At 55.9% G+C, this 27,648-nt stretch overlaps 1 protein-coding gene across 4 annotated transcripts; it reads left to right on the top strand.

The window, feature by feature from the left end:
- The first annotated feature begins 373 nt into the window (after positions 1–373).
- On the top strand, positions 374–26,123 carry RUBCN (rubicon autophagy regulator). Of its 4 annotated transcripts, none has more exons than XM_032193764.1 (23): positions 374–429; positions 5,916–6,069; positions 8,836–8,919; positions 9,792–9,951; positions 10,829–10,935; positions 11,356–11,496; positions 11,694–11,850; positions 12,181–12,717; positions 13,158–13,202; positions 14,582–14,677; positions 15,112–15,227; positions 15,707–15,908; positions 16,198–16,299; positions 17,082–17,156; positions 19,746–19,806; positions 20,569–20,701; positions 22,216–22,361; positions 22,691–22,755; positions 23,106–23,344; positions 23,747–23,808; positions 24,288–24,441; positions 24,795–24,888; positions 25,024–26,123. In XM_032193764.1, the coding sequence occupies exons 1-23, from the start codon at positions 392–394 to the stop codon at positions 25,185–25,187; spliced, it is 3,132 nt and encodes a 1,043-aa protein (XP_032049655.1). In that variant the 5' UTR covers positions 374–391; the 3' UTR covers positions 25,188–26,123. The 4 variants fall into 4 exon arrangements, with proteins under 4 accessions (XP_032049655.1, XP_032049657.1, XP_032049658.1 ...); XM_032193768.1 differs by lacking the exon at positions 374–429 and adding an exon at positions 5,241–5,271; XM_032193766.1 differs by lacking the exon at positions 13,158–13,202.
- The last annotated feature ends 1,525 nt before the right edge of the window (positions 26,124–27,648 follow it).

Raw genomic sequence — 27,648 nt, 5'->3', positions numbered from 1 at the left:
GAGTTTCCTCTATGCAAAGCACTACTTGCTGAGGCACCACTATGTCCTGAGACACTTAATTCTCGCCTCCCTTGCCAATTCACCCTTGGCTACTCTCAGCCTGACGCCAGCAGCAGCAGCTTTCCCCTTTTCAACTTTAATCTCACTACATTTTAGCGAAAATCCCGTGTAACCCCTCAGCCCCCTTTCCACCCCCCCCCCCTTTAGGGCAGCCCCAGCACACCGACCCCTTTACGCGCGGTGCACGCCGGGACCTGTAGTCCCTTAGGCGCGCGGGGTGCGCCGGGAGTTGTAGTTCCCGCGGCGAGGTGGGCGGGGCGGCCGCTCGCCCCCACGTGACGGCGGCGGGGCGGTGGCGGCGGCGGCAGCGGGGCGCGCGCGCGCGCCCGGGATGGAGGTCGAGCCCCGCGGGGGGCGCGCGGAGAGCAGGTGGGGGGCGCGGGGGCGCGCGCGCGCGCTGCGGGGGCGCGCGGAGAGGGCAGCGGGGATGGGGATGGGGGAGGTGGGGGGGGTGCGCGTGCACGCGGGAGGCGCGGCACCGGTGGGAGGTGGAACCGGAGGGGGGGGGGTGGGGGGGCAGCATCCCGGGGGTGCTGGGGTAAAGGGGTGGGAGAAGAGGGACAGGAGCAGGTTTTTGGGGACAACGGGGAGGGGTCGGGTAAGGGATAGCCGGGGATGGGGCTGCAGGTGGGTGGCAGCTGGGGGTGGGCTGGGGACAGGCTGGGGACACATAGGGACATGGTGGGGATGATTGGGGACACATGGGGATACACTGGGGACATATAGGGACCCGTGGGGACATGCTAGGGACACATGGGGACATGCTGGGGACACATGGAGACCCGTGGGGACATGCTGGGGACATAGAGGGACCTTTGGGGACATGCTGGGAACACATAGGGACCTGCTGGTGAGACATGGGGACCTATGGAGACGTGCTGAGGACACATAGGGACCCATGGGGACATATGGAGGCCCGTGGGGACATGCTGAGGACCCATGGGGACATGCTGAGGACACATAGGGACCCGTGGGGACATGCTGGGGACACATAGGGACATGCTGTGCGGTCGCAGCACCGCAGGAGACAGCAGGGGTGCATATCTGTGGGTGTGCTGCCTGGCCATGCCGAGCACCCATGGGCGACAGGGCTGCGTGGCAGTGGTGCAGGGACATGTGCCTTAAGCACCTGATGTCCCTGTCCCTGTCACCTGCCATAGTGGAGGCTGCCCAGCCCTGTGCTGCCGATGCTCGGTGAGGAACCACCCTGCCTCCTCCCCCTGCTGCACCTCTGGTGCCTCCACATCTGGCTGGGTTTGGGGTTCGGGCTGTGTCCCAGCGCCCTCCTGGCAGTCGGCTGCGTCACCCGCTTTGGATATTTACCCCAAATCCCCAGCTCCTCGCTGCCTCTGGCCGCCAGGCCTGGTGGCTGCACGTGGCTGGCAGCTCCCGCTCCCCGAGCCTGGCAGGTGACAGCGGCAGCGCTGCGGCAGCTCGGTCGGTGTGATCCGGGCTTGTGCTGTAGGCTGGGTTTTGCTGGTTTGCATTTCAGCAGGTAACGCGGCTCGTTCCCTGCAGGCGTTTCGGTGGTAAGTGCTGCTTCAGGTGTTCGCAGGTCTGGGTTTGGGGCTCCCGTTTTGCAGTGCTGTCCCGAAAGGCAGAATGGACGTCGGATGGAGAGGGGCCGGGGAGGAGGGAACGGCTGAAACCTGATCCAAGAGAGGCATTCCTTATCTGACAGGCTCAGCGAGCTGCTGCTGGCTGGCTGCTCACGGTGCCAGCTGCGAAAACGGGACCGGTGCTTCGAAAACCACGGTGCAGGTTTGGGCTGCCATGCCTCGCGTGATTCGAGCCATTCTTCTTTGAGCTGAGGTTTCAAACCCAGCGCATTCAGAAAGACAGATGGAATTGCCTGCGTTCCTTTATTTTTCCAGAATCATCTTTGCCTGTTTTCCTGCCTTTGTAAGCGCAGGCCCTGCTCTGCCAGACCACATCGCTGCGTGATGGGTAGGGCCGACGTGGTGCCACATTAACCGGGGGGAAGAAGAGGGCACCGTCCCCTCTGCTGCACGTGGAGGTGTCTGTCTGTCCTCCTGGCTGTCTGATTTGGCACCGGGGAGGATTTTGGCACTGGAGGGCTTTGCCTTGTCCTTTTTACCAACGCTGCAGCACCCTGCTTCCCAGCGAGGTGCCGTCTCACTGCAGACTGGGGCCGCGACTGACAGCAAGAGGACGGGGCTGCTGGACCGGACACGGGTCTTGGGAAATGCAGAAGCAAAAGTTACTTCGCTGGACTCTTTCCTTTTGCAAGGGCAGGAGAGGAAAACGGGGCTCTGGTGCCTGCTTTGGCAGCCTTCTGGACTCCTCAAGAGCAGGGGAGAGGCTGAAAATGCCTGTGCAGCCCGTGTGCTCCCCTGGGGCCCTGTCAGCGCCGTGGGGAGCTGCAGGTGGGGGCTGCGTTCTCTGGGGGACCTTTTTGTGGCTGTGCCCCCGTTTTAGGAACTGCAAGCATCCAGTCCTGCTGCAAGCAGCCCTGCACGTGGGTTTCCAGCCAGCCTGCCCGGGCTCTGTGGGGCTGAGCCACTGGGCTGAAGGAGCTGTGGGGCTTCATTTGGCTTGTGAGCTGCTCCCTGTGAACTGCACGAAGCCTGCGCTTCTTTTAATTCCCCTTTCCCAGAAGTGTCAAGCCTGGTGGGGGAGCAGGCAGCAAAGCACAAGGAAATTTGCTGCTTGTTGTCTAGGAAACCCGTGGACGGGTGGATTCAGAGCTGCCTGCGATGGATTCAGAGCTGCCTGCGATTGATTCAGAGCTGCCTGTGCGCAGCAGCACGGCGCCGGCACCTTGAAATCTGCAGGAGGAGCAGCCAGAGCAGGAGCGTCCCCGGGGATGTGGCAGAAGTCCCTCTGTGGTTCCCCCTGAATGACCTCGGTATCCTCAGCCCGATCTCTTTAGCATGCTAAGAAGGATCAAACCTCCAGGTAGAGAACAGTGCCGGGGCAGTGAGAGCATGGGAAGGCATACGGCACGTGCTGTTCGTAAGGAGGATGAGCTCCATTTTCTTGGATATTGGTTACCTCTGTGATTTTTTTTTTTAATTTTTATTTTTTTTAATGAAGTTCACCTGACTCAGCAGCATGGTTCCCTGCGTCTGTTCTGAGTCACCTCTGCTGATTTGGCCCAGAGGTTTTTCCTACTCTTGCTAGCGTGGAAGGGCTGAGAAAGCCTTGGGAGAACAAGCAGAATTCCCCGCAGAATTTCCCCATCCTTTCTGTCAACGCTGGCACCGAGCAATTCCCAGCTCCAAGCTGCGTTTGGTCTTTTATTACTCCAATGCAAAAGTTTCAATCGTATTTCGAACAGCTCCTGCCTACAGGTTGGGGTGTCTGCGTCTGGAACAGAGTCGGTATTGGCAAGGCGAGGAGGCTGACGGGACATAAATCCCAGACGGGTTTGTGGGGCTGGAGGTTAAATTGGCTGAATCAGAGGGCACCTGAGGAGGGAGCGAGACGTGCCTGGGGTCTCGCTGGTACTGCACGGGCTCCTCTCACGTAATGACCAATTCTTTCCCAACACATGAAGCGTGCTCCTTAGGAAAAGGCCCCAAATCGTGTCCACAGCGTTGTCTGTGTCCCTGCGTGGAGCCGTATGCCGTAACCCTCCAGACTCTAACCCCACGTAGTGCAGCCGCACCCAAGCCATGGTTTCCCTGAGGAAATGCTGCTGCTCCCAGCGAGCTCGAGCTGCTGTTTTCTGCGTGTCTCCGCTGAAGCTGGAGCACATCCAGATTCTCACCCGGGTAACGTCAATCACAGTGCATCAGAGAACATCCCTGCCTGCACGGGGCTGAGCTCCCGTGAGCGAAACCCCAAAAAAGCAGCTTGTGGGTCAGGCATCGAGCAGAGCAAACCTCCTCCTGCCACCTCTTCTTTCTCCCCAAAAGCTTGGGAAGCCGGGAGCTGCAGCAGGATGCAGCAAGGAGCTGTGCAAACGCACCCAGCTGGTGTGGAGGGGGGAAGCACCCGTGGTAGGGCACGGAAGGAGCAGCACATATGGCTCTTACAGGGGAAAGTCTGCTCGTGTACTGTGACCTCCCTTGGGTGTGTTGCTCCCTTTGCCCTTCCTGTGAGCAGGGGTATTTTCATGATATGATTTGAATCGTCTTCACCCCGTGTCAGGGCGTGCTAGGCTTTTTTTTTTTTTTTTTTAGAACTAGAGAAGCGTTTTCTTTATTTGGTGAGAAAGAAGCAGATTTCTTAGTAGCGCCCTGAACATCTGCAGAAACAGGGAACTGGAGGGCAGCTGGCAGCCGGCAGTTTTCCACCCCTCCGGGCAGCCCAGGCTCTGTCAATGAGAGGGGAGCAAATCCTGCCACTAATTAAGGGTTAACCCAAAAGTCCAGTCAAAAGTGGCTGTGGTCAGCTGTGCCGTGCCTCCCTGCCCTACACCTGCAGCCAGGTGTGTGGGTCTGAATTTCCCTGGGCTTGTGTCACCGCCAGCTTTTCAGCAGGCAGCGCGCTCCAGCCCAGAATCTTCTGCGGTTTGGGTGTGGGTAAGGTCCTGCGAAAGGCTTTTGAATCATTTGGATCAACAAGCCCCGTCCCTTGGGAGTCTCTGTGTTGATTCAGAGATTTAATTCACTTTTGGCAGCTTCTGAATCATCTCCGTGGAGGTGCTTCGCTGGTGCCGATTGTTTCCTGCATGAGCTCAGCGGCAGCGGCACTGCTTTCGCGTTTTTGGGCTGTTCTGTTTGAAGATGAATTTGTGGCGGAGGAGCTGTGCTTCCCGTTTGCTGGATCCCGATTTTCCTGCCTCTGGGGGAGCACTGCTCAGCCTGCAGCGTGCGCTGCCCCCCGTCGCTGTGCGCACTGCGAGCTTTTTATGGCACAAAAGAGCAAGGAGGGAGTTTTCCTGACTCACGGACTTGGAAGCTGGGCGGCGTGGCTGAGCTTTCACTTGCATTTCCCAACTCTGAGTGTCAGAAATACTTCGGGGAGGAGCTGCTGGAGCTCTTGTGTCTGGTGGCGGCTCAAAAAAGCCCCTCAATTCAGATGGATGGCTCGCAGCCCTGGCTTCCTCTGCCCTGGGCAGTGGTGGAGGTATCAGGCTTGCTCACTTCATCAGTTTTGCAATAACAAACCAGTCTCAAAAGGAGAATATTGGCGAGAAGAGCTTGTTTTCAAGGAACAGGATTATATTGCTTGTTCATGTCCTCTGCACCGTGAGAAGTGTGCAGCCCATACTTCATCCCACAAGGACGAAAACGAAAGCAGGTTTTCCTTTTTTTTTTTTTTGTTTACTTTGGCAATCTGGTTTATTTTGGGCAGGGAGAGGGATTAACAGCTGAAACACTGGGGCTTGTTCTTGCGGTGTAAAGGTTAAACTTTCATTCCAGGCTGTTATCTCCAATGCTTTTGTTAAAATCCTGCAGAGGCACATTTTTTTTTTGACAGTTGCACACCCAAATATATCTTGCAACATTCCTATTGCACGCCTTGCAACATTCCTGTTGCTTCTGAGAGGGCGGCTCTTGTCTGAAGACATCTTTTTGGCAGCTGGCATCACTGTCAAAAAGCTTGAATGGGGAAGGCCAGACGTCCACCATCCAAAATTTCCTTCCCCAAAACTGCTTATGCACAGGCAAGCCATGGTACCCATCTGTGCTGCCTCCAGAGGCTGTATCAGTGGTGTCTGCTAGTCATATGTACATCGTTACTGTAGGGCCTCTTGTCCACAAACCGTGTGTTGGAGACCACAGGGCTAGACCACAGAGAGGTGTGAAGTCCTGAAGCTGCTTTCTGGACTACCAAAAGTTTCGGTCTGACCAGAGTCTCCATGTGGGGAGCGCATCTTGCTCTCAAGCTCCTCTTGCAATATATTTGCTGCTCGGTAGGCAACCCGCTGTGTTCCTCTGCAGGAAGGAGCACTGGAAGCTGCTGGGCAACCTGAAGACCACCGTGGAAGGGTTGGTGTCCACCAGCAACCCCAACGTCTGGTCCAAGTATGGTGGCTTGGAGAGGCTCTGCAGGGACATGCACAGCATCCTTTACCACGGGCTCATCCACGACAAGGTAGGTGTCTGTCCTGCCAGCCTTGCTGTCCTCCTGCTGCAGCTTTGGTGGCAATCACGGCTTGTATCACGAGCACTGTGGTTGTCAGAGAGCCCTGTGCCTCTGTTCTTTCCATCTCGTGCACTTCTGACACGGTTTTATTAAGCATCCGTGCCCTCTGTGAGGAGAGGCCTCTCTTTCGCCCCGCTGCAGCCTGTAGCGAAGCGATAAAGCTGAATTTGCCATGAGTCAGCCTCCAGCCGTGTGCGCTTGGACAACTCCCCAGTGAGGTCTGGCAAGAGGAGCCTTGTATCTTGCCTGTTTCTGGTGAGCTGTGTTAGTGATAGGGGCTGGCAGCCGCAGCTGCGCTCCGTGTCAATGGGGCCTCCTTCCAGGCTCATCCAGCCCTCCCCGACTGCCAGGAAGACTTTCTCTTTCCCTTTCTGGACACCGGTTGTGTGCAGAGGCCTGAAGATCTCCCCTTCAGCTTGCAATTACCCGCTGCTGTTATTTCACAAGGGAGAGTTACAGCAAGCCTGCAGGGCATGCCTCGGGCAGGCTTCCTACCAGCCAGCTCCGCAACTACAGAGGTGCAGAGAAGCCCAGGGAAGGTTTGTGCAGCTGGGGTTCTGCTACCACTGATTCAGGCAGTGCTGCATGCGAGCTGATAAACCTCCAGGAGCTGGCAGATCGTCCCAAAACAGGGCTGGGATTTCGCTGCCTGCATTTAGGAGCTCTGGGCCAATAGTCCCCAGCGGTGTGGGCCCGTGACCTCCTTTGGGACTAGAGCAAAGAGAGAAGTTACCCTTCATATGTGGGGAATACAGTGCTCATTTCTGATAGACGTGCTATTAATAGACTTCAGGAAGTGAAATTTAAATGATTTCCACTCATCTGTGTATTGGTAACCGTTCATGCCACAGCTTGAGGAAAGACACCTGCAAAGTAGGACAGCACAGTACATTTCGTCATGCTACACACAAAGGCAGTTCTCAATTAGAAATGGTCCTTCAGTTTTGTGTGTGTGTGACACCACTCCGAATATAATAGCTGCAAAGGCAGGCCCATGCAAATACAGCTTCCTCGCTGGAGTTTTCTCATATTTATTCCAGAGAAACTTCCTTTTGTTTATTCTTTGTATCAGCTTTTTTCTATGACTAGGAGTAAAAAATAAAAATAATAAAAAACACCATATGTACATGTTAAGAGAACTAGGATAAGAGGTTTTTAAACTATTGAGTGAATTTTGTTAATTTGTCCAGAAAACCCCTATTGAATATAAAGGGCTAAAATTTCTGTGTTAGTGCTCTAGTCTTAAAAAAAAATAATAATAAAACAACCCCCTCAAACAAATAAGCCACAAAACAGAACCAATTTGTCTGACACTTGTGAAAGAGGAAGTAGAGATGGAGGAAAAAACCTAGCATTTTTGTGAAGAGAGACATTCTGGGGCTGCGTTTACACCCGATAAAGTGATGAGGAAAACAGCAGCTCTTCTGCAGTTCCTCTTTAACTGGAAGAATAAGAAACAAAAAATAACTCGGTGTCTGAATAAAGTCAAGGCAAACAGCAAGTTGCTGATGGAAACACAGTGCCAGAGCATGCTGCTTCGAGTTTCTTACCCGTGGTGCTCAGCCATGCCGGTGTCCTTGTCGGTGGCTGGTGTTACAGGACCCTGGTTGTTGCAGGTTTTGCTGGGATGTGTTTCTTGTTGCCCACTGCATCCCCTCGCTGAAGCCTGGCCCTTTTTGTGGGACTGAGCTGCCAGGTAGGAGGTGACCAGTGACACGGGAGCTCAGCCATCTCTGACCTGGGCAGACCGCCATAGGCAGTGAGGGGTGTGTACCTGACATGGTGATGCACAGAGTGACCAGGAGGACACGGGCAGAGGGCTGAGGCACTGGACATGCTTTGCTATAGGTGCAGCTAGCACCCGAGGTCACCCTTCTCCTGCCCTTGTGCCCGCTCCTGCCTGGGTGGTGGTGCTGGCTCTGCTCCCTGGTCCGCTGGTGAGCTGCCGGTGGCCTTTAGTGTCCTTCTTACACTGAGGTGGAGGGAAACTTTCAATGCCATGTCCCTTCCCGGTCTTAAGACCTGTGGGCTGGGATCTTACCTGCTGGAGGAGAAGCAGCGGAGGGGACCTGCTGTCTTCTTGCTTGTGGGTGAACGCAATGGGGAGGCCACTGTGGGAGTAGACTGTGCACTAGACAGCTTGTGTACATCAACTCAGTGTTTTGTGACTTGATCCCTTTCCCAATTTTATGTCTATAAAACTAGGCTAGACCTTCTCACTGATTCTTTGTCCCCTTCTGCAAAGCAACTTTGCTCTTCCTATCACTTTCTAGCTCCAGGCCCATCTTGCTAGGGCTGGGGGCTGTCCAGTGGTGATAGCATGGGGTTAATGGGAAATGTTGTCGCTTAACTGGGGCTGACACCGTGCTGTGCGTGCTCCTGCTTTGCATTTACAAAGCGTTCAAGCAAAGCTGGAGGGCTCTGTGGTCAGAACAGCTCCCCGTCCCCAAACCTCTAAGCAGGAGGCTGATAGGAACAGGCTGTAGGATCCATCCTATCATGTTCTAGGTTGAATGCCCTCTCCTAGCTGACAGATTCTTTTATTTTGTGTTTGCTGGGAAGGAGTTTATCACCCGTCCCCTGTCAGTGCCTGCACAGTCCTGTGGCAGCTCTGGGGGTGCCTGGTGTCCGGCTTCCCCAGTCTGAGCCTGCTGCACCACTTGGCCTTGTGGTGGGACTTGTGTGGTGGGCCCTAACCGAGCCTCTCCTGGGCAGGTGTGCTGCAGGCAGAAGGATTACTGGCAGTTCGTCAAAGACATTCGCCAGCTGAGTCCCAGCTCTGCTCATCACCTGGAGAAGGTGAGTCCTGGGGGGTGCCTCTGTGTACCCAGCAGGCGGGGAGAGAGCAGCGGGGCTGCGGGCCTCCCTGCTGGGGTCGCCTTGCCTTGGCCTGCTGCGGGTGAAAAAGGGACGAAGCAGCCACGTGGTTGTGTGCAAGCCACATCCCGGGAACGCGGCGTGATTTAGGCTGAGACAATCGGGTCCTTATTTCTCACGGGCCAGTCTCCAGCTCCTCTTGGTTGGGTACCACTGGCGTCACCAAGGGAACCGGCACAGGCAGTGCTTCTGTGCATACAAGAGCGATTGATGCGTTGGTACAAATCTCCAGAGGCTTTGGCTGTCTCATTTCTGGGTTGTGTCTCAGCCCTGACCATTCATTTGGTTTTTCCATGCCTGGCTTGTGCTGCCTGCTGACACACGGGGATGCTCTCAGCCCGTGGCTGCCCTGTGCCCTGATGGACACCGTGCTGCCCTTCAACGCGGGCTCAGACGTGTGAGCAGGGTCTGCTGTGGGGCAGTGAGGATGGACACGTCAGTTAATGTGTCAGCGAGAACATGACCGTCACCGCAGGAAAGCAATTAGGTTTGGGAGTGTGGGGTCCCTCCAGGTCAGGGGTGGGAGAACATGCCGTTGAAATTCATATTGCTGGTGGCTGTCGGGAGGACTTTGGTCGCTCCTGCTGGCTGACCTTTGAAGTGTTGTTCCTCGCCAGTGCTTCTGTCTCCCTGTGCTCCCTCGGTTGGTAGCTGGGAAGCTGCTAGGATGTGACCGTGTTCCCGCAAACAGTGCCTGGCGCTGGAAAGCTGCTGCTCTCAGGGGCCAAAGCTGTGAGGAGGAACGATCCCTGCTCCTCTTCTCGCCTTAACTTGTGCCTGGCGTTTGTTTCCAGTTCATCAGCCTGCACGAGAACGGCCAGCCCGGCCCAGACGGCCGCAGCGACCAAGCTATCGCCAAGCTGTGGCTGCAGCACAGCCTGCAGTTCCACTGCCTCTCGGCGCAGCTCAGACCTCTCCTGGGGAACAGGCAGTACATAAGGAAATTCTACGCAGGTAAATAAAAACGGGCCTTTTTTATCTGCCCGTGAAAATATCCCGTGTGAGTGAAGGGGACAGCAGGAAAGGTGGTTTGCTTCTGGGCAATCTGTGCTGTCGGGCAAAGCGGGTGACTTGTGTGCTGTGTCCATGCTGCAAGCACAGCCCGGATGCATGTAGAAGAGCTGAGCTCAGGCTTTCTGCAGCAAGCTTGTCTGGAGCACGCTTGGTCCTGCCTGTGTCTGGGCCCTCCCTGCTGCCCAAGCGAGAGCTTGAGCCTGTGTGAACATGCTGGACATCCTCATCTTCTTTCTCTTGCAGCAGCTTTTTTGCATGCGCTCAAAGGTTTCTGCTGGAAGTAGTGAATCGGTCTGGTCTTAATCCTGTGTCCAGGCTTGCACTAGAAGCCTTGGAGAAATGCGTTTTCATTAGAAAGACACAAAATGGGCATAGAAAGTCAGTTTTGAATCTGTTTCAAAAATACTCTGGGCTTTTTTCTCCCCTGGAAGCTTTCTAATCATCAGAGGTCAGAGCTTGTTTTGTGGAAACGCAGCTGTGTTTCTACTACTTAGTAGGTGAAAAATGAAGCCCTTTGTGCAGCTTCACAGATGTTAAGCATTTTTGTGAAAACTTGAAATTTTGTCAAAAAGTAAAAATCAGCAGCAAGGACAAAGATTACATATATTGATCTGGGTCAGGATATTTCTTTAATTCTGCATTTTAGAGTAGTGGGCTGGCTGTGGTTGTCCTACAGGATGACGTGCAGGCAGCAAACCCCTCCGTGAGGGCTCAGGCTTTGCCTCTCTGCTGCAAGAAGAGCATCCTGCTCCTCCTGCTGCCCTGGTGCTGGGGGTGGTAAGGAGAGAGCCCCCTGACAGCAGTTCTCTCCCCGCAGACACTGCCTTCCTGCTCAGTGACGCCCACGTCACGGCCATGCTGCAGTGCCTGGAGGCTGTCGAGCAGAACAACCCCAGGCTGCTGGCTCAGATCGACACGTCCATGGTGAGCTGAGGCCCCCGGCTTTTGCATCTGGCCCTCCCTAAATGCTGTCCGGCTGTGGCTGCTCGTACAATGTCTCATTCAGAGAGCTGTTGGACAAGGGCCTGGACTTGGAAACAGCAAAAGGAGAGGGGATTGGGGTAGGGGGGAGATGTCTGTAGCGAGGCACCTTGCTTCTGGATGGCACTGAGAATCTGAGGCCCTGATAGCAGGCACCAGTTCCTTTAAAATACCTCTAAAGTCCTGAAAGTCCCAGGCTTCAGAGCCAGCCGTCCTCAGAGGAGATGCCACCGACCCCGTGCAGCCCCATGCCGGCTGCCCTCTCCCCAGAGGAGGGGAGCAGCGGCTGCTTTCTTTGCAGAGAGCTCCCCAGAGGGAGGATAATTAATGACACTTCGTTAAATGGGGGCTGTGTTCTTTCAGCTGGCCGGCACGTCACTGCCCTCCCTGTGCGCGTCAGGTCCCTCTGCCGGGACAAGAGATGCACGTGACTGTGACGCTGAAGGACACCAGAGCCGCTTGCCTGGGGCTCTGGGCTGCCTGGATCATCTTGCTGAGAGCCTGGTAATTTTCAGACGGGGGCTTTTTGTTTAGCTGTGAATAAAGAGCTGCTTCCCTTTGCTGCGGGGTGTTTCTCCCACCCTGCAGACCCGGCTGCCCCAGGGCAGGTGCTTGTGCAGGCGCTGCACGTGTCCAGTCGCTGCTCCTTTGACACGTAGCCCTGTAATTGCTGATTTATTCATGATGCCACCTCTTTTCAGCTCACCAGGAGGGGTGAAGGTCCTTCTCCAGTGACAAAGAGCCAGAGCCTGACTGCCCTCCCCGGGTCCCCGTACGCCCCGTCTGCAGGCTGCACGCAGCAGCGCCACTGCGGGTCCTTCTCCAGCCTGCCCCATCCAGCCTCGTCTGGCCTGCCAGGTAACCAGGGGGGGCTGGAAGCCCACTTGAGCCCCTTGCTCACTCGGTGTCTGTCTGTAGAGCACACGCTTCGGGCTGAATCATCTCAGATGCCAAAACGCGGGTCCAAGCAGAGCTGCAGTGAAGCTGCGGCTGGGACAATGGTTTTCCTTCTTTGTGCTTTATGTTAGATTCATTGTGTGAGAAATCTGCCTGTGTTGGCGTGGAGATCCCTTGCCTTTGCCCAGGGTGGGTGGGCATGCCTGTTTGAAGCCACGTGCTTAGTGCCATAGGGTGGTGTGTTTGTGCCAGGGGGTGTGTGTGTGATGCCCCCTTCCTGTCTCCCTTCAGACAGGAGACCAGCGAGCTCCTCCGTCTGCTCCAGCACCAGCCAGCCCCAGGAACACTGCCCGGCCACCCGCTCCTCCTCCTTCAGCGAGGACAGGACCTCCCTGGAGCAGCCCAGCTCCCGCATCCCCTCACCCAAGGACCCTTTCTCTCCGGCCAGCGAGATGAGCTCCAGCACCACCAGCCAGAGCGAGGACACCTGGACGGGGAGCCAGGACGATGCTCAGAGCGACCCCAACGATGGGCCCGAGTACCTGGCCATCGGCAACTCGGGGCGCCGGGGCCGGGCCTGCAGCAGCGCCAGCACCAGCAGCAGCAAGAGCAGCAGCTCCAACCTCTTCTCCTCCAGCAGCTCCCAGAAGCTGGACTCGGTTTCCTCCCTGGGGGAGCAGGGGGCGAGCGGAGGTGGGAGCTGGGGCCTGGGCCTGTTGCGCCGGTCCAGCTTCTCGGAGGGGCAGTCGTCAGCCCCGCAGGGCATCCTCAAGAAGAGCCACGTGCGCTCGCACTCTGACACCAACGTGGCCTCGGGGAAATTGCACGGTAATGGGGCTGCTTTTCGGGGCGCACGGGGTGGTTTTGGGGTGTGGGCAGAGATGTGGGACCACGGCCGGGTGGGAGTCACCAGTGTTGGGATGCTGGCTGCCCTTTGGACTCCGTGTGTCAGCTGAGCGAGGGGAGCAGTGAGCAAGCAGTTTGGAAATTTGATTTTTTGCCTTTTCCTGCTCCACGGTGGAGCAATGGGCTGACGTCTTATGGCCCAGAATGCCCAAGGCCGGTCTGGCTTTGGTAGTGTCCCTGGGTTCTCCTTGGATGGGCGAACGCATGGTGGGAGGAGTGGGGTGTGAAGGGACAGCCAGTCCGAGAGTCTGTCCTGCTGGTGCTGCCTTCGTGGGAGAAACACGGGTCCTTGCTCAGTAGTAACCAGTCTGTCTCTGTTTTCTCTCCCTTACTGCTGCCCTCTTCCTCCTCTGTCTGTCCAGGAGGCCTCAGGGATATCACCATTATAATAGAAGACCCAGTGGCAGGTTTGGGAGCCAGAATGAGCCCTTCATTAGTGATCATTGCATTACATTCAGGATTTCCATCAACCCATTAATGTCCATTTAGAAAACAACAAAAAATTCTGTGTTCCCTGACTGCCAGGTGGTGCTTTGAGGGGTGCCTCAGGTTTGTGCATGCGACCTGACTGAAGATCCCAGCTTGTTTTTTGGCAGCAGTACACCAGGCCACGGCTGGCACCCAGCTCTCCTGCATGGTGTTTGGAAGGGCTGTCCCTGATCCGCTTCCCCTGCCCTCTCCTCCACCCCTTACTGCTCTGGGAACCAGTGACTGAGGGCTGGTAGCTAGGAAGGTGTGGGTTTGAACACCGTATTTTTCGTGGAACAGGGCTGCAGAACAGGGTGGTTTGATGCTGGCTGAGTTCAGCTGCATCCCAGCTAGCCCTGTGTGCACCGGGAGCTGGGACTCACAGGTGCTACTCCGCACTGGGCAGAGACAGAGTAGCAGCTCTAAAAAACGGGCTGTTTTACATCTATTGATCAGTGGTGGCACTGGGTTCCCTAGCTCAAGGCGCTGAGATGTCTGTGGCTGGCAAGGCTCCTTTCTGGAGGTGGTAGACATGCCCTGCTCCAGCTCTCGCTCCAGCAGAGGGTGCCGGGTGCTATTTAGCTCCAGCTGAAGTGTTTTTTGCCTTCCTGCAGTCCTCCAGTTAACAGGTCAGCTGCTCTCTGGGGCTGTTGCTCTCCAGGGAGCACTGCTGGTTGTTTGTCCCCGATGAGGCCAGCTCCTGGCGGTCCCCACCAGCTCTGCCTGGCAGCGGGTGGCCCTGCAGTGCACGCATGGGCCGGTCACCTTGAGCACTGTGCTCCTGACTTTGGGGTTGTCTGCAGGGAGCCCTGGCTTTTCCTAGCCGAGTGAGAGCGTGTCCTTCAGACGCCTCCTTCCACCTTTGCCCAGGTTGCCTTTCAGGGCTGTGAGCCCCACTGATCCCTTGGTTGCTCGGGGTCCCCTTGTCTCATGGCCCAGCCCTGTGGGGTAACTCTTGGAGATGCTCCAGGGGGACGAAGGGGCTGGCAGAGGCACTTGCTGGAGGCTGTGGCGTTCTCTGGATCTGCTAGGGGATAAAGAGAGGAAAGCTCAGGACTCAATGATCCATGGCTCTCACAAGCTTCTCTCCTTTCCCCTTCCTCCTCTCCTGCCTGGAATGCCCCTCTAGTTTTGTCCCCTCCTGGGCTTGGCCTCAGGCATGGCACAGAGCAGGCTAGCCGAGCAGAGGATTTCCCTTGTTTTTTCCCATCCATTTGTGTCCACCCATGTGATGTTGAGCTCCTTTCATTTCACACCGAGATCTGGTCTGCGCTCCTCCGGGATCCTGATGTGTGCCTGGTGTTGTCTTTCCCTGCAGAGTCCCACGGTGACACGGGCAGAGGCAGAGGGACCGTGTCTGGTTCCACCCAGAGCAGCGAGCTGAGCACACCCAGCTCCCTCTACATGGAGTATGGTGAGTACAGCGAGCCCGAGTCAGGATGTTTGCTCCTGGTCATGCACTGCAGGGCACTTTTGGCATGGGTGTGTACCACCCATGGGAGAGCCCCAGTGAAGTACAAGAGCATCTGGTGGCAGCCAGAAGAGCCAAGAGGCTTCAGGGCTCTCAGTGATCTGCTCCTTCATGTTTAGGGTGGGATGTTCAGGAGGGCTGGGCGATTTTGGGATGCCTGCTGTCACGTTTTGTCTTGTCATCTTAATGGCCCCATGTCGGTCGCTGTTATCCATTAGGACCAAGCAGAGATCCGATCTATCTGTAGGGTGGGACAGACCAGCTGCTGGCCACGTGGGCTCGCCAGTGTGTTGGTGCAGAGCGTGGGCTGTTACCCAGTGCTTTGAGCAGTGGATCTCCAGGTCCTTCCCTCATATGTTTGTCTCTTGCTCTTCTAGACTCTGGCCAGTACCTGAGCTCGGGGGAAGGGATGTTCAGAAGACCCTCGGAAGGGCAGTCCCTCATCAGCTACCTCTCTGAGCAGGACTTTGGCAGCTGTGCAGACCTGGAGAAGGTGAGGCAGCCTGTGTGCTGAGGAGAAAGGATTTTGGTGCAGGTTCAGTGCTACTTCCCTCTGTGGCACAGAGAATCCCGTAGTATTTCCTGCTGTAGAGCTGTGCACAGAACTTCCATGGTGAGTTGTACGTCGTTGTCTGGCCACCAGGATCTGCCCGTCCAGCATACACGCAGTAGCTCTGCAACATGCTGGGGCTCCTCAGGGACATGTGCTGACTCCCCAAGAGTGGATGTGTTGCACATCTCTTTGTAGGATTCCCCTTGTGTTTTGTAAGTATTCTGGTGCCCAAGAAGACTTTTAATTTCTAGGTCATTACAGGACGGTAAGGTTTCATAGGGCCAGGAGGACATGAGGTCTTTCTGCCAGCTTCCATAAACATTAAATTCTTTCCTTTCACAGGTAGGGAACCACATTTTGCCAAGGCTTCCTAATTTCCCTGTGGTACAGCCTCAAATGCTTTTGCTTTTGCCTCACAGGAGAATGCTCACTTCAGCATCTCAGAGTCGCTGATCGCTGCCATCGAGCTGATGAAATGCAACATGATGAACCGGCAGCTGGAGGAGGAGGAGGAAGACAGCGACAAGGAGATCCAGGAGCTTAAACAGAAGATTCGCATTAGGCGCCAGCAGATCCGTACCAAGCACCTGTTCCCTGCCTGCCAGGAGATGGGCTCAGACAGTGGGTGATGTTTTATGGGCTCATCAGCGGGTGGGATGTGGGTTTTCTGTCTGTTGCCTGTTCTTGCAGCATCCTGACTTTTTATGGGAAACAATCACGTTGCTAGTAGGGTGCTGCAGAGATTTGTGTAAGGAATGTGATTTCGTTTTGAGCCCATAGCCCATTTTCCGTCCTTGATGTCTGTTGAGGATGCCACATCTGGCTATCGAGATCTCCCTTGGCTGTCAGTGAGCCATGCAGACCACTTCCACTGATGGCCTGGCCGTGTTGCCTTTTCTTTGCCTCCCAGGCCTTGTGGCGACAGACAGCGAGTCCCAGTTCAGCTCCCGCGGCTCCATGCGCCTGTCGGATTCTGGCTCTGCGGAGGACGTGGAGGAGTACGAGATACAAGGTGAGAGGGAACGGCTGCGGTAGCTTCTCGCGTGGAGCCAGGCTTCTCCTGGGCGTGATTGCGTTGAGGTCGGTCACACCAAGAGGAGCATGTCCCTCTGGCCTTCAGGATGGCTTTTCCCAGACAAACGGCTGAATGCTGAGCATGAGTTTCCCTCATGTGGTGGCATGACTTTCTTTCAAAATCCTCTGTAATCCTTTCGCATTCAGAGCCTCTAGCTGGTACTTGGTTTCCGTTTCACTTGCCAGAGCAGCTGTCAGAGCCAGAGAGATGGGAGAGCTGCTGCCCTGCTCTCCTACCCAGGAGAAGGAGCCATACTTTTGCCCACTTGTCTTTTGGGTGGGAGCAGCCGACTGCTGGTCACATCCTGGCCCTAGCTGTGGTCTCTGGCCCTGGCAGCTGGGCCAGCTGAGCTTATTGCATGCAGGAGACCTGCCTGGGCTCCTGGGCATCCCCTTTGTTCAAAACCTTGTTCCACCTCTGGGGTAGGTGACTCATTTCTCAGCAGAACCTCCATCACGCTGACTTTAGAGGTGCGATGAGAGACAATGGAGCAATCCAGTCTCCAGCTGTGAACTTCTCAATCTTCATGTCTCTGCTGACAACAAAACATTTCAGTTCCCGAGGGCTAGATTTTGGGCTCAGTTTTGAAGTCCACGGAGGGGTGTGTGAGTTCAGTTCTGGGTTTCTCTCCTGCAAGTGCTGCTCTTGTGTTATGCCCTTTCCCTTTGGCCTGGCCAAAGCACTGAAGTGAACTATTTTGTCATCACCGTGTTATACAGATGGTAACGATGGATCTAACCTGATTCAAATGTCCAAGAACGGCCTCTCAGTGTCAATGGCTTCCTTGTTCTCAGGTAGTACCCCGCAGTGCTCCCTTGCGGCACGCGTGCGTGTGTGTGCAAGGTGTGTGCGTGTGTGTGCCTCGCACGTGCACACTCCTCGGTGTGTCCCCTCGGGGTATTACAGGGAGTGCAGAGGCCTCGATCTCTGTACAGGCTCCCGAGGTGTTGAGTTCATGCTGCATCAGCAGGTCAGCTTCAGACCAGGCACAAAATCACCAAAATTTACTTCCAGACCCCGGCTCAAGCCACTAGTGAGGGTATTTCAGCTGTTCTCCCGTGCTGCTCTGTGAGTGTGAACCAGATCCTTGTGATCTGTGATCTGCCTGCTTTGGGAACCGTGACACAGCAGCGTCCAAGTGTCAGCAAGGAAAGGCATGGAAGGGTGATGCTTTGTGGGGGAGCAGAGAGGAAGCAGAGGAGCTCTGCCACAGCACTGTCCCGCAGGGTGTTTTGCCTTGCAGTGGTTTGTATGCACAAAATGTGCCTGCTGTGGTGAACGCTTGTCTTGCCTGGGCTGTGGCACAGGCACAGCTTTGTAGCTGCTGGGCTGGGTGAGAGCACAGCCCCCTACGCTGTGGGACCAGGTCTCCATCCCAGAAATCCTGTCCCTCTCCAGCGTTATGGCTTGGGATGGAGCTGCCCTGCAGCTCCCTGCCTGCTGCAGGTGAGACGTGTGAGACAGGGAGGGAGCCAGGAAGGAAGAAACCTCGCTCTCAAAATGACCCTGCTGTCAGCTTGTGGCCAGGAGGCAGAGCTAGGACGGGACCAAAGCACTCTGAAGCTGTTGGTGCCTTGGGGGAGAGTTATCCTGCTTGATGGGCGTTTTATTCACATTGGAGGCCCTGAACACTGGGATCACGTGCAGCCAGGTCTTGCTTACCTGCTGCTGCTCTCTGCTCTCAGGCGTTTGGCACCAGCACTGCCAGAGGTGCTGATGCTCAGAGCTTCCTGGCAGCTCTGCTGCACCCAGAGCTTACAGCGCCCGTGGGTGTAGTGCAGGGTGGCTCCTCCTGGCCTGAAGCTGGCACCTGGGGGCTGCGGTGACTTCCCTGGGTTTGGGTGCTGTTCTCCAGCATCCTGGGGACTGTCCCACGAGGAGAAAGCGTTGGCAGCAGAGGCGTTTGGGGCAAGTAACTGGAGGTCTCTGGGGAGTGTCTGCAGTTAGGGCTGGGGAAGGAGTGGTGCCAGGATCCCAGCTCTATCCCCTGAGGGAGCTTAGGGCCAAATCTGGCTCCCTCTGCCATCCCTGAAGTGATGCCAGTGCCTGAACTGGGCTCTGCCCAAGATCTCCCTGTAATGCTTGGCCCTATGTTTTGTGTGCCCCACTGTTGGCTTGAGCTTGTCGTAGCCTAGGACCATGCAAAGCCTTCCTGCGCTGAGCTGAAGGTGTCAGAGCATGGTGGATCTGTCTGTCCGGTGTTGTACGTGGTCAGGAGGCTACGTTTGCCTGAATTCCCTCTTTTCTGCTCTAGAAGTCTGCTCGCTTGGTGTGGACATGTGGGTTCCTTAGCATTAGGATGCTTTCATGTTGGTTTCTAGCGATGGATGTCGAACACGGAGTGCTGCCTGTCCAAGCTGACCTCTGCTAGCCCAAGCCTGTAAATTTAGTGGAAGGACTGTGAAGGCTTGCTGTGGCCTCTTTGCAAGTCTTTCCTCCTCTGAAGCCAGGATCACCTGAAGGCAGGGTCCTTGGCTCCTGCAGAACTCTGCCCTAATCCTTTGGGAATCCTCGCTCCCCGTCCTGCCAGGGCAGCCCCGCTCTTTGTCGGGGAGCTGACAGCTGGTGGTACTGGCTGTCCCCCTGCAGGGTGAGTGTGGCCAGGAGCAGACAAGCTCAGCGTGGGTCCGTGTCGCCGACCTGCTCGGGGTGCAAGAGCAGAGTGACCTTCTGCCATCCAGATGAATTCTGCGTCAGGGTTTAGCAGAGGAACCTGCTGGAGTGAAAGGAAGAGATGAGTGGGGAAGGTAGCTCTTGGGTACTGCTGTGGTACCCAGACTGGCACCGAGGAGGGACGTGGGGCAGCCCAGGGCTGCTGGGGAGCTGCTGGAGGGAGCTGGACCTGCTCTCTGCACAGATACTGACCTGTCTGTGGAGGCAGGGCTGCCATCCCCCGTGGTGCAGCAGCTGACAAGCTGTGTCGTGGCCACAGTTACGCCTTACAGGTTGTGGTTAAGTAGAGAGGAGGGTTCTGCATCCCACTGCTAACGCCCTGCAGCACCTGTACTGCTTGGAGAGCTACTAAACCTTCTAGCTAACCCCGCTGTCGTGCCCTCCTAGCTCCAGCTGTGTGTGCACGACGTTTCAGGCCACGTAACCGCTAGGACTTGGTGTGTGACTTGCACCAGCAACCGCTTGTCACCCCCCAAATCCCCGGCCGACTGTGTTTTTGCATCGTCCCACCACGTCCTGGCCTTGTAATGCCACCAGGTGAGGGATTAGGCTGCACCTCTCCTTGCTGCTCCGTGTTACCGGTAGAAGTTGATGCTGTAGTTTATGTGCTTTTAAACAGCTTGATGAGTTTTAACGTGTAGCTTTGGTTTGGAGTGAGTGCAGCCTCCAGCTCTGCCCGGTCTGCTTCACCGTGTTTGTTTGTGCTTCAGATGCAGACATCAAGAGGAATCCAGACTCCAGCAGGAAATCCTTTCTCTCCTCAGAGTCCATGTACGTATTCGAGTTGCGGTGAGACGTCTCGGTACCCAATTCCCCTTCCCATCCAGCTCTGCTCTTCCAAGTGCATCAGCTGGAAGAGTGCATTCACTGGAACAGGCTGCCCAGGGAAGTGGTGGAGTCACCATCCCTGGAAGTCTTCAAAAGACGTTTAGATGTTGAGCTTAGGGATATGGTTTAGTGGAGGGCTGTTAGCGTTAGGTTGGAGGTTGGACTCGATGACCTTGAGGTCTCTTCCAACCTAGAAAATTCTGTGATTCTGTGATTCAGCTGCTGTTTTGTCTTCTCCCTCCCTCCCTGTATTTACTTAGCCGTGGGGCACAGCTGGGTCCTAGTCTTGAATTTGAGAAGCAGCCCCTGGGATGATGAGGGTCGTTCACATGCTGTGTGGGCACGAGGTGGATACCTCGTGTATTGGTGTCTGCAGGGATCCCCGTACCCGCTGGTAGCAGGAGGCTGGGGAGAGGACCTGGAGCATCCAGACTGGCCAGGACAGCCTGTTAAGACAATGTGGTGCTGCCCATTTCACATCAAGCCTCTCTTTGGTGTGCCATTAGCCAGCCTTGCTTGGGGGCAGCTGCAAAGACACAAATAAATCACGTATATCAACTTCAAGCCTGTGTAGCAGTGCAGAAATAAGGTACCAGAGTTTGAGGGAGCATTTTCAGCTTGAGTTGGGAATGGGATCAGAGAACAGGGGTATGTGAAGAGGGCACAGCTCCGAGATCCCTGGCATTAACTCCTTTTGTTGAGCAGATCCCACTCCTTCAGCAACTCGAACTCGGCAGAAGCCGTCGCCATGGGCTTGCTGAAGCAGTTTGAGGGCATGCAGCTGCCGGCTGCCTCCGAACTGGAATGGCTCGTCCCCGAGCACGATGCTCCGCAGAAGGTAAGGGTGTGTGTGTGTACAGGAAGGTACCAGAACGGCCAGGGTGGCTCCACCAAGGCACGTGGGGATGCCAGGACAGGAGCAAGGAAGCACCTAAGCACAGCGATTGGGGAAGCATACAAGCAAAGCTCCCGCTGCTCTCTGGAAATCCCAAGTCGCTGATTATTTGATCACTTTTCCGTGAACCCCTGGCTTTGTGCCCACTGCCTCTGGCCTTTGCTAGCCCTGACAATCCCTTTGTGAGGAAGGAAGGATGGGTTTTGTCCAGGCTGTGCTGCTTGCCGTGCAGTGCCTTGCCTAGCAGCCAGGAGGAGAGAGGAAGCAATGTGGGACCAGCAGCAGCTTATGGGTGGGAGCTGTGTGGGGTAGGGGCTCTGCCTGCATGGCTGCTCACCAGCTGCTCTCGCTGAGCACCTTGATAGCTTATTTGCTGTTGGTTTTCAGGGCCTGAGACGATCTCTAAAAAAGTTCTTTAGGCGTCCTGGCTGGTATAAGAAAAGGCAGCTTTCCAAAAAGCTCCTGCTGGTACGTTGGGAGTGGACAGTGTGCCCGGAGGGAGCATGCGTGGGCCGTAGTGTGCACTAATTGCTCAACCCAGCAGTGCCCAGCCGGGTAACACCTTCCACATCTTCCCCTCCGGCGTGGAGGGTGGACTGAGTGTAGACAGCACCTTATACCAGTTCCCCTCCTCCTCTGAGAGTGGCTCTGGAAGCAAGAGGGAGGTTTGCCAGAGCTGGCGCAAACCTCCAGGGCAGCTGCTGGAGACACCAGAGAGAAGAGCTGAGAGCTGAAGATCTCCTGAAGGAGCAGGAGGCACCTCCAGCAGCGCTGTGGAAATGGCTTCTTCTCTGCCACCTGCAGCATGTTCTCACGGGGTGTTTTGTGGCCACGTCCTCCTGGGCAGCTGTGCCTCAGCCTTTTCCTACTAATGTCTGCAGAGAATAACACTGGCACCTTAGCTGTCTTGTGCTCAGCCCTCCTCCGTGTGGTTTGCTCCCAGAGGCTGCTGTGTCTGGTCTCCCCAAAATGCAGGTTGCTCTTCAGTGTGTGCTGTCCTGGGGATCTAAGGGACTTGGGCTCATTGCTGCTCTAGTCCAGCATCTTGTGCCCTGCGCCAGCTCCCTGCCGGGCTCTTCTGCTTGCCCATGAGCTGTGCCCCGAAGGGCTGAAGGATCACACCCCAGTGAGCTGGGAGATGTGCTCTGCTTGGGAAGCACGAGAAGCCTTGTCCAGTTCCCTGGGCTGCTTCGAGATCTGGGAAGAGTGAAAGTGTGTGAAAAAAAAAAAAAAAAAAAAGAAAAAAAAGATCCCACATGGAAATAGCAGTAGCAGAGTGCTCGGATCCCTGAGGATCCCTTCTCCAGCCCCTCTGTTCAGCAGGAGCGGCAGGGCTGGGCGCTGGGTGCCAGGCAGTTTTCCAGAGGGCTGCAGCTGTAGGTTTCTGGCAAGCCAGCCAAGTGTGTTGCCTTTTTGGTCCCAGGCGGGGATCTGACCCTCTTGCTTGCCTCTCCCAGCTCCTGCCCATCCCTGACTCTTTGCCCATCTCCCCCGATGATGGAGAGCACGCCGACATCTACAAGCTGAGGATTCGGGTGCGCGGAAACCTGGAGTGGGCGCCCCCGCGACCGCAGATCATCTTCAACGTTCACCCAGCCCCAACGTAAGCACCCGTGTGGCATTGGGCTCTCCGGTACCTGTCCTTTCCCCCTTTCCCAGCAATGCCAAGGTGGATTTTCTGCCCTTTTTGCTTTGCTAGTGGGGTTTCTCTGCTCTCAGCCTGGTAAATCCACATTAGCTGGTGCTGTGCAATGGAGCTGGTGCCTGTGGATGCTGTTTTTGGTGTGCACCGGCGCTTTTCCCCTCTCCTTAGCTGTTGTCCACACTTAGGTGGCAATAAATATGAATGTCCCTGCCCCGGAGAGCTGTGACAGTGCCCCTCTGGTGCCAGCAGGGCTGGATTCATGCACGTTGTCTTTTGTCTCTGGGCAGGAGGAAGGTGGCTGTGGCCAAGCAGAATTACCGCTGCGCGGGCTGTGGCATCCGCACTGATCCTGGTGAGTGCCGGGGCCCTGACCCGTAGCTGGAAAGCAGGGAATAGCCCGTGAACGAGTGGGAAGGAGGATACAGAGTGGGTGGGTTGTGGCAGAGCTCAGCGTGAGGTCCTTCCAGTCCTTCCTGAATGCCTAGGCTACATGGGACTGATGGGCACAGGGCGGTCCCAAATTTTTCCACAGTCCATAGGGAGCTTGCAGACTCCAGTGCTGAGCAGCTGGGGGCTGGAGGAGGTGGCAGCAGGCAGAACACCCTGCTTGGTGGGAACGTTGAGCAGAATTGGGAGTCTTGATACGTGGCTGGGCAGAGCCTGCACATCATCCGACCTCCCTGTCTCCCTGGGCTGGGCCAGATTACATCAAGCGGATGCGGTACTGTGAGTACCTGGGGAAGTATTTCTGCCAGTGCTGCCACGAGAACGCCCAGACGGTCATCCCCAGCCGCATCCTGCGCAAGTGGGACTTCAGCAAGTACTACGTGAGCAACTTCTCCAAGGACCTGCTGAGCAAGATCTGGAGCGACCCACTCTTCAACGTGCAGGATATCAATCCTGCCCTGTACAGGAAAGTGAAGTCTCTCAACCAAGTGTGGGTAAGACCCTTCCCGTGCCTCTCTGTGTGGAGTTTGAGTGGGGTGGGTGGCTGCCAGTTGTAAAAACGTGCTGGAGCAGCTGGGGAGAAGCGGATATTTCAGGTTTTGAAGCTTAAAACCTCAGCGCTGTGGGTTTCCGTTCGTATCTTGTTTCCTGTACAGTAATGTAGAGGGGGAAGGAATTTCTGCGTGGTGTTCAGCTGGGCTTTGGTGCTTTATTTCCTGGAGCACGCGCTGACTGGGTTGTGCTTGCTTTATCCAGCATGGTGTAAACGTCTCAGTACCTGGGAAACTGCAGCTGAGGAGCAGCAGGCATTGCATCAGTGCAGGAAACGGGGCAGACGTGTTTAGCTAAGGACTGTGATCTGTTTACTGATTCTTGTGTCCCGCCTTCCTCTCCAGATGCTGCGAATCCAGCTCTTCCACATGAAGAACATGTTTAAGACCTGCCGCCTAGCTAAAGAGTGAGTCCTGGGATGTGAGGCTAAGCTGTTTGCTGTCCTGTGTCTGTCCCATGGCAATTTTTAATGCGGGTCTGTGCAGACTGAGGATAAATGGAGGCTTGCAAAGTCTGTCCTGATATCTCTGTAATCTCTGAGCTTGTTCCTGTCTCTTACCTCTGGCACTGTTGAAGCCTTGAGGAGCTCAGTGGGGGCTTTGGGAGACGGTGAAGTCCAGCGGATTGTGGTGTGCACCAGGTCCCACTGCATCAACTGCAGCGATTGGGGTTGATTCGGGGTCTTGTTGGCATCCTTTGCATCCTAAAAGCCTCCTAGTCCAGGCATGGAAGGTGTCTGCTGAGGGCTCTTTCCAAGATCCCACCACAAATGACAGGGTGACTTGGTGAAGCGCTGAGTGGAGGGAGAGAGAAAGCAGAAGCAGTGCAGAGAGAGGACTTTGTGCAATCCCTCTGCTCTAAGCTCTATTTTTTCTGTCCCTGCAGCCTCCTAGACTCCTTTGATGCAGTGCCCGGCCACTTGACGGAAGATTTGCACCTCTACTCCCTGAGCGACCTCAGCGCCACGAAGAGGGGGGACCTGGTGCCTCGCCTGATAGAACTGCTGAAGGCAGGCAGCCTGCACGTTGAGAAATGCATGGTAAGGCTTCACCCACCTCCTGTGCAGCTCTGCACCCTTTGGAGCACCCATTGCTGCATAAATAGCCAGTGGGGAGGCCTTTGACATGCAGAACAACCACAGAATTAATTGGTTAAATGCTAACTGCTCCTGTCTGTTACACAGAGCTGCTACCCAGCAGGTGTGGGATGTTTCTTACCCCATTTTGGCTTTCTCTTCCCTAACATATGTCGATTCTGCTTTTCCATGCTGGGGATGGACTGTCGCACATGGCCAGAGCAGGACACTGCGTCCTACTGTCCTCTCTACCTCCTGTCCGGCTTGCCAGGGAGATGAGGAGCATTTAGCCACTTTTTCCTCACCTTTTCTTCCAGTTGTGCCAAGCTAAAGGCTTCATCTGCGAGTTCTGCCAGAATGAAGACGACATCATCTTCCCCTTTGAGCTCAACAAGTGCAGGACGTGTGAAGGTGAGGTACTGGGGAGAAGCAGGGAGGGGATTGCAGCGTCCTCTTGGACAAATCTGGAGGGCGTGGAGAGCCAGCCAGCCTGGGTCAGCCTCCGCCAGCCCGCAGCTCTCAGCTGCCCTTCCTCTCTCCCTGCAGAGTGCAAAGCCTGCTACCACAAGTCCTGCTTCAAGTCCACCCACTGTCCCCGCTGCGAGCGGCTCCAAGCCCGGCGGGAGCTGCTGGCCAAGCAGAGCATGGAGTCCTACGTCTCGGACTACGAAGACGAGTTGGAGCAGCAGGAGGCAGCAGCAACCACATGAGCGTGTGGCAGCAGAGGAGCAGGTAGCGGGTGTTCATTTATACCTGTGGCCTTCATCACCAGAGACTGAGCCAAGCGGACTTGTGATGAGGAGCAGCGCTGGGACACTTGTCATGCTGGATGCTTGGAGCACAGGCTTGAAGGGAGCTGTTTTCCCCCGGGCAGCAGTGCTGGGGAATGAACATTTTCCATCCTCTAAGTCTGCTCCAGGTACCGGTCACCTCCCTGCCGCCTTGGCTTGGGGAAAGGCAGCCACCCCTGTCTGTCCTGCAGGCTGAACACGGACCTTTACCAGGCAGTCGCTCACGTGCTGGGCTGCAGCCTTCCCCTTTGGGAGCCGCTGGGCCAGGCAGGGCTGCAAGGCCAGTCCCCCATCCCCTCCTGCCTGGGAGGCTCCCCAGTGGGGTCAGCACTTTCTGCTCAGCGGCTGGACACTGGAAGCCCTGGCCACAACCCCTCCTGGGAGGCAGGAATCGTCTCCGAGTCTTCCCCAGCTTGTCTTGCTGCTTCTTTGTGTTTGTGGAGGGAGGCTGGGGAACTAAACATTTAGCAGCTCCCTTTTTCACATCTGGACTGGAACTACTGCCAGAGACACATTTCTCTTCCTCCAGGATCAGAACAGAGGAGGTAAAAATGGTAAAAATGTGGTGTGCCTGCCCCCCTTGCCCCCACAGAGGCAGCACCCAGGGGGCAGCCACCCCAGGGGACCCGCTTTGCTGCTGGGCATCGCAGAGATCTTGTGGCAAAAGAGTGCAGCAAGAGAGGCTTCAAACCTCGCTTCTCCCTCATGCTGCTCATCTTTTCTTGGGGATTTTTCCTCCTCTAGGGCTGACATGGGACCTCACCCTGGCAGTGTCACCCTGGGATGCGTGTGAAGGCTCGTAGTTCAGCCCTCCGGGTGCCTCCCCCCAGCCTCTGTCACACTTTGTTCTTTTAGGTTGGGCTTTTTTTTTTTTTTTTTTTTTTAAACTGGCTGGATTTGGTTTTATTTTTTTAACGCAGTCGTTTGTATTTTTAACTGTTTGCTCCCCACCTCCCAAGAAGGTGCTGCTGGAGATGTTCCTACGTGAGGGGCTATAAAACCTCCAGAGCTTTCCTGCTCCTGGTCCCTCACCCCTGACCGGGGCTGGCAGCTGCCAAGTGCCCCTCTCCCATCGGACCTGCCCCCCTTGGGAGAGGGGTCACCGAGCCAGGCAGAGCCTCAGGGGAGAAGCTGGACAGGTTGCTCCCACGGGGGTGCACTTTTGGGGAGAGGGATTGGCACTGGGGGTGCTGCAAGGTGCCACTGCATCCAGGGGCTGCTTTGTCCCACGGTACGGGCAGTGTCCAGCACCAAGGTAGCCCTGGGGGCTGGAGCCCACCCAGCCTGGCAGGCAGGTGGGGGGAAGGATGAAGGGTGTTGAGGGACAGGGGACACCAGCTTTCAGCCTGGCACGTCACCTCTCTGATGGCAGGGTCAGAGGCTACTTACCAGCTCTAGCATTCCTGGCCTGGGACAGGTAGATCCACACCTTCTCCCTCATGTTTCTGCCTCCTCCTGTCTTTATCCTCGTTTTCCCAGGACAGCAGCTGCTCTCCTGCTTGCTCCGCAGCTGGCAGGAGCTCTACAAGCCTTGAAGTTGCCAGCCTCGCAAGCAGAGAGCATTGCCACCGTCCTTGCCTCTTGTCCCCATGCTGCCACCTGGCTCGGCAGGTCCGGAGCTGGTCTCCCCCCTCCTAGGAGCTGGCTCAGAGCAGCACACCTTCACCCACACCCTTTTGTTTGAAGCACTTTAACGTCGCGGGCCGCTGGCTGAGCTGAGCCCACGTCCAGTTCTAGAAGCACTGAGTACCTTTAGAGATGAGCGAATGGATTTTGGTTTATTTCTGTTTTCCCCCCCCCCTCCCTCTGGATGCAATGGGAACCCGAAACCCGGCGGAGGTCTCTGGGCAAGGTGATGCACAACACTACCACTGCTGCCACGTCTGGAGGGACAGCCAGGGGCTGCCCTGGCACTTAACCGGAGCCCTCCCCACGGGACTATTGCACAGCAGAGCAGTGAAACGCCGTCCCTAATAAACTAAGTTAAACTCAATGTGGTTTCAACTAAATGTGGTTGTGTTCTGAGCTTTACTGAGGCTCCTGCCCGCAGCAGGGCTCGTGCATTGACCCACAAACACCGGGGATACAAGCTGTAAACCTCACACCAAAAGGCCAGGGGGGAACTGTTTGAGGGTGCTTGGGCAAGCCCAGCACCGCGCTGGCTCCGCACCAAGGAGCTCTGCAGGAAGCATGGCATCAGGAGCCTGGTTCTTGGGATTTTTCCCCAGAAAAAGGAAAAACTAAGCTGTAGGTATAAGCTGCACAGACTGGCTTACCCTGGGCACAGTGGTTGTAGGAAATCTTTCTGGCTGAGGATTGTGCCTTGCTGCCTGCATCAAGCCCCGCACAGCTGCCTCATTTCTAGCTGGGGGTAACAGAA

The sequence above is a fragment of the Aythya fuligula genome, chromosome 9 (assembly GCF_009819795.1).
Source record: "Aythya fuligula isolate bAytFul2 chromosome 9, bAytFul2.pri, whole genome shotgun sequence".
NCBI classification, from domain to species: domain Eukaryota; kingdom Metazoa; phylum Chordata; class Aves; order Anseriformes; family Anatidae; genus Aythya; species Aythya fuligula.
Note: the sequence above shows the minus strand (reverse complement) of the source record. Positions and strands in the feature narration are given on the sequence as shown.

What these genes read in the sequence shown, in the direction of transcription:
- RUBCN (XM_032193764.1), top strand. Translation starts at nt 392, where the DNA reads ATGGAGGTCGAGCCCCGCGGGGGGCGCGCGGAGAGCAG. An exon ending in ACGGGCTCATCCACGACAAG is followed by an intron (nt 6,070 to 8,835) that starts GTAGGTGTCTGT and finishes TCTCCTGGGCAG; the next exon opens with GTGTGCTGCAGGCAGAAGGA. An exon ending in GCTGTGCAGACCTGGAGAAG is followed by an intron (nt 15,228 to 15,706) that starts GTGAGGCAGCCT and finishes TTTGCCTCACAG; the next exon opens with GAGAATGCTCACTTCAGCAT.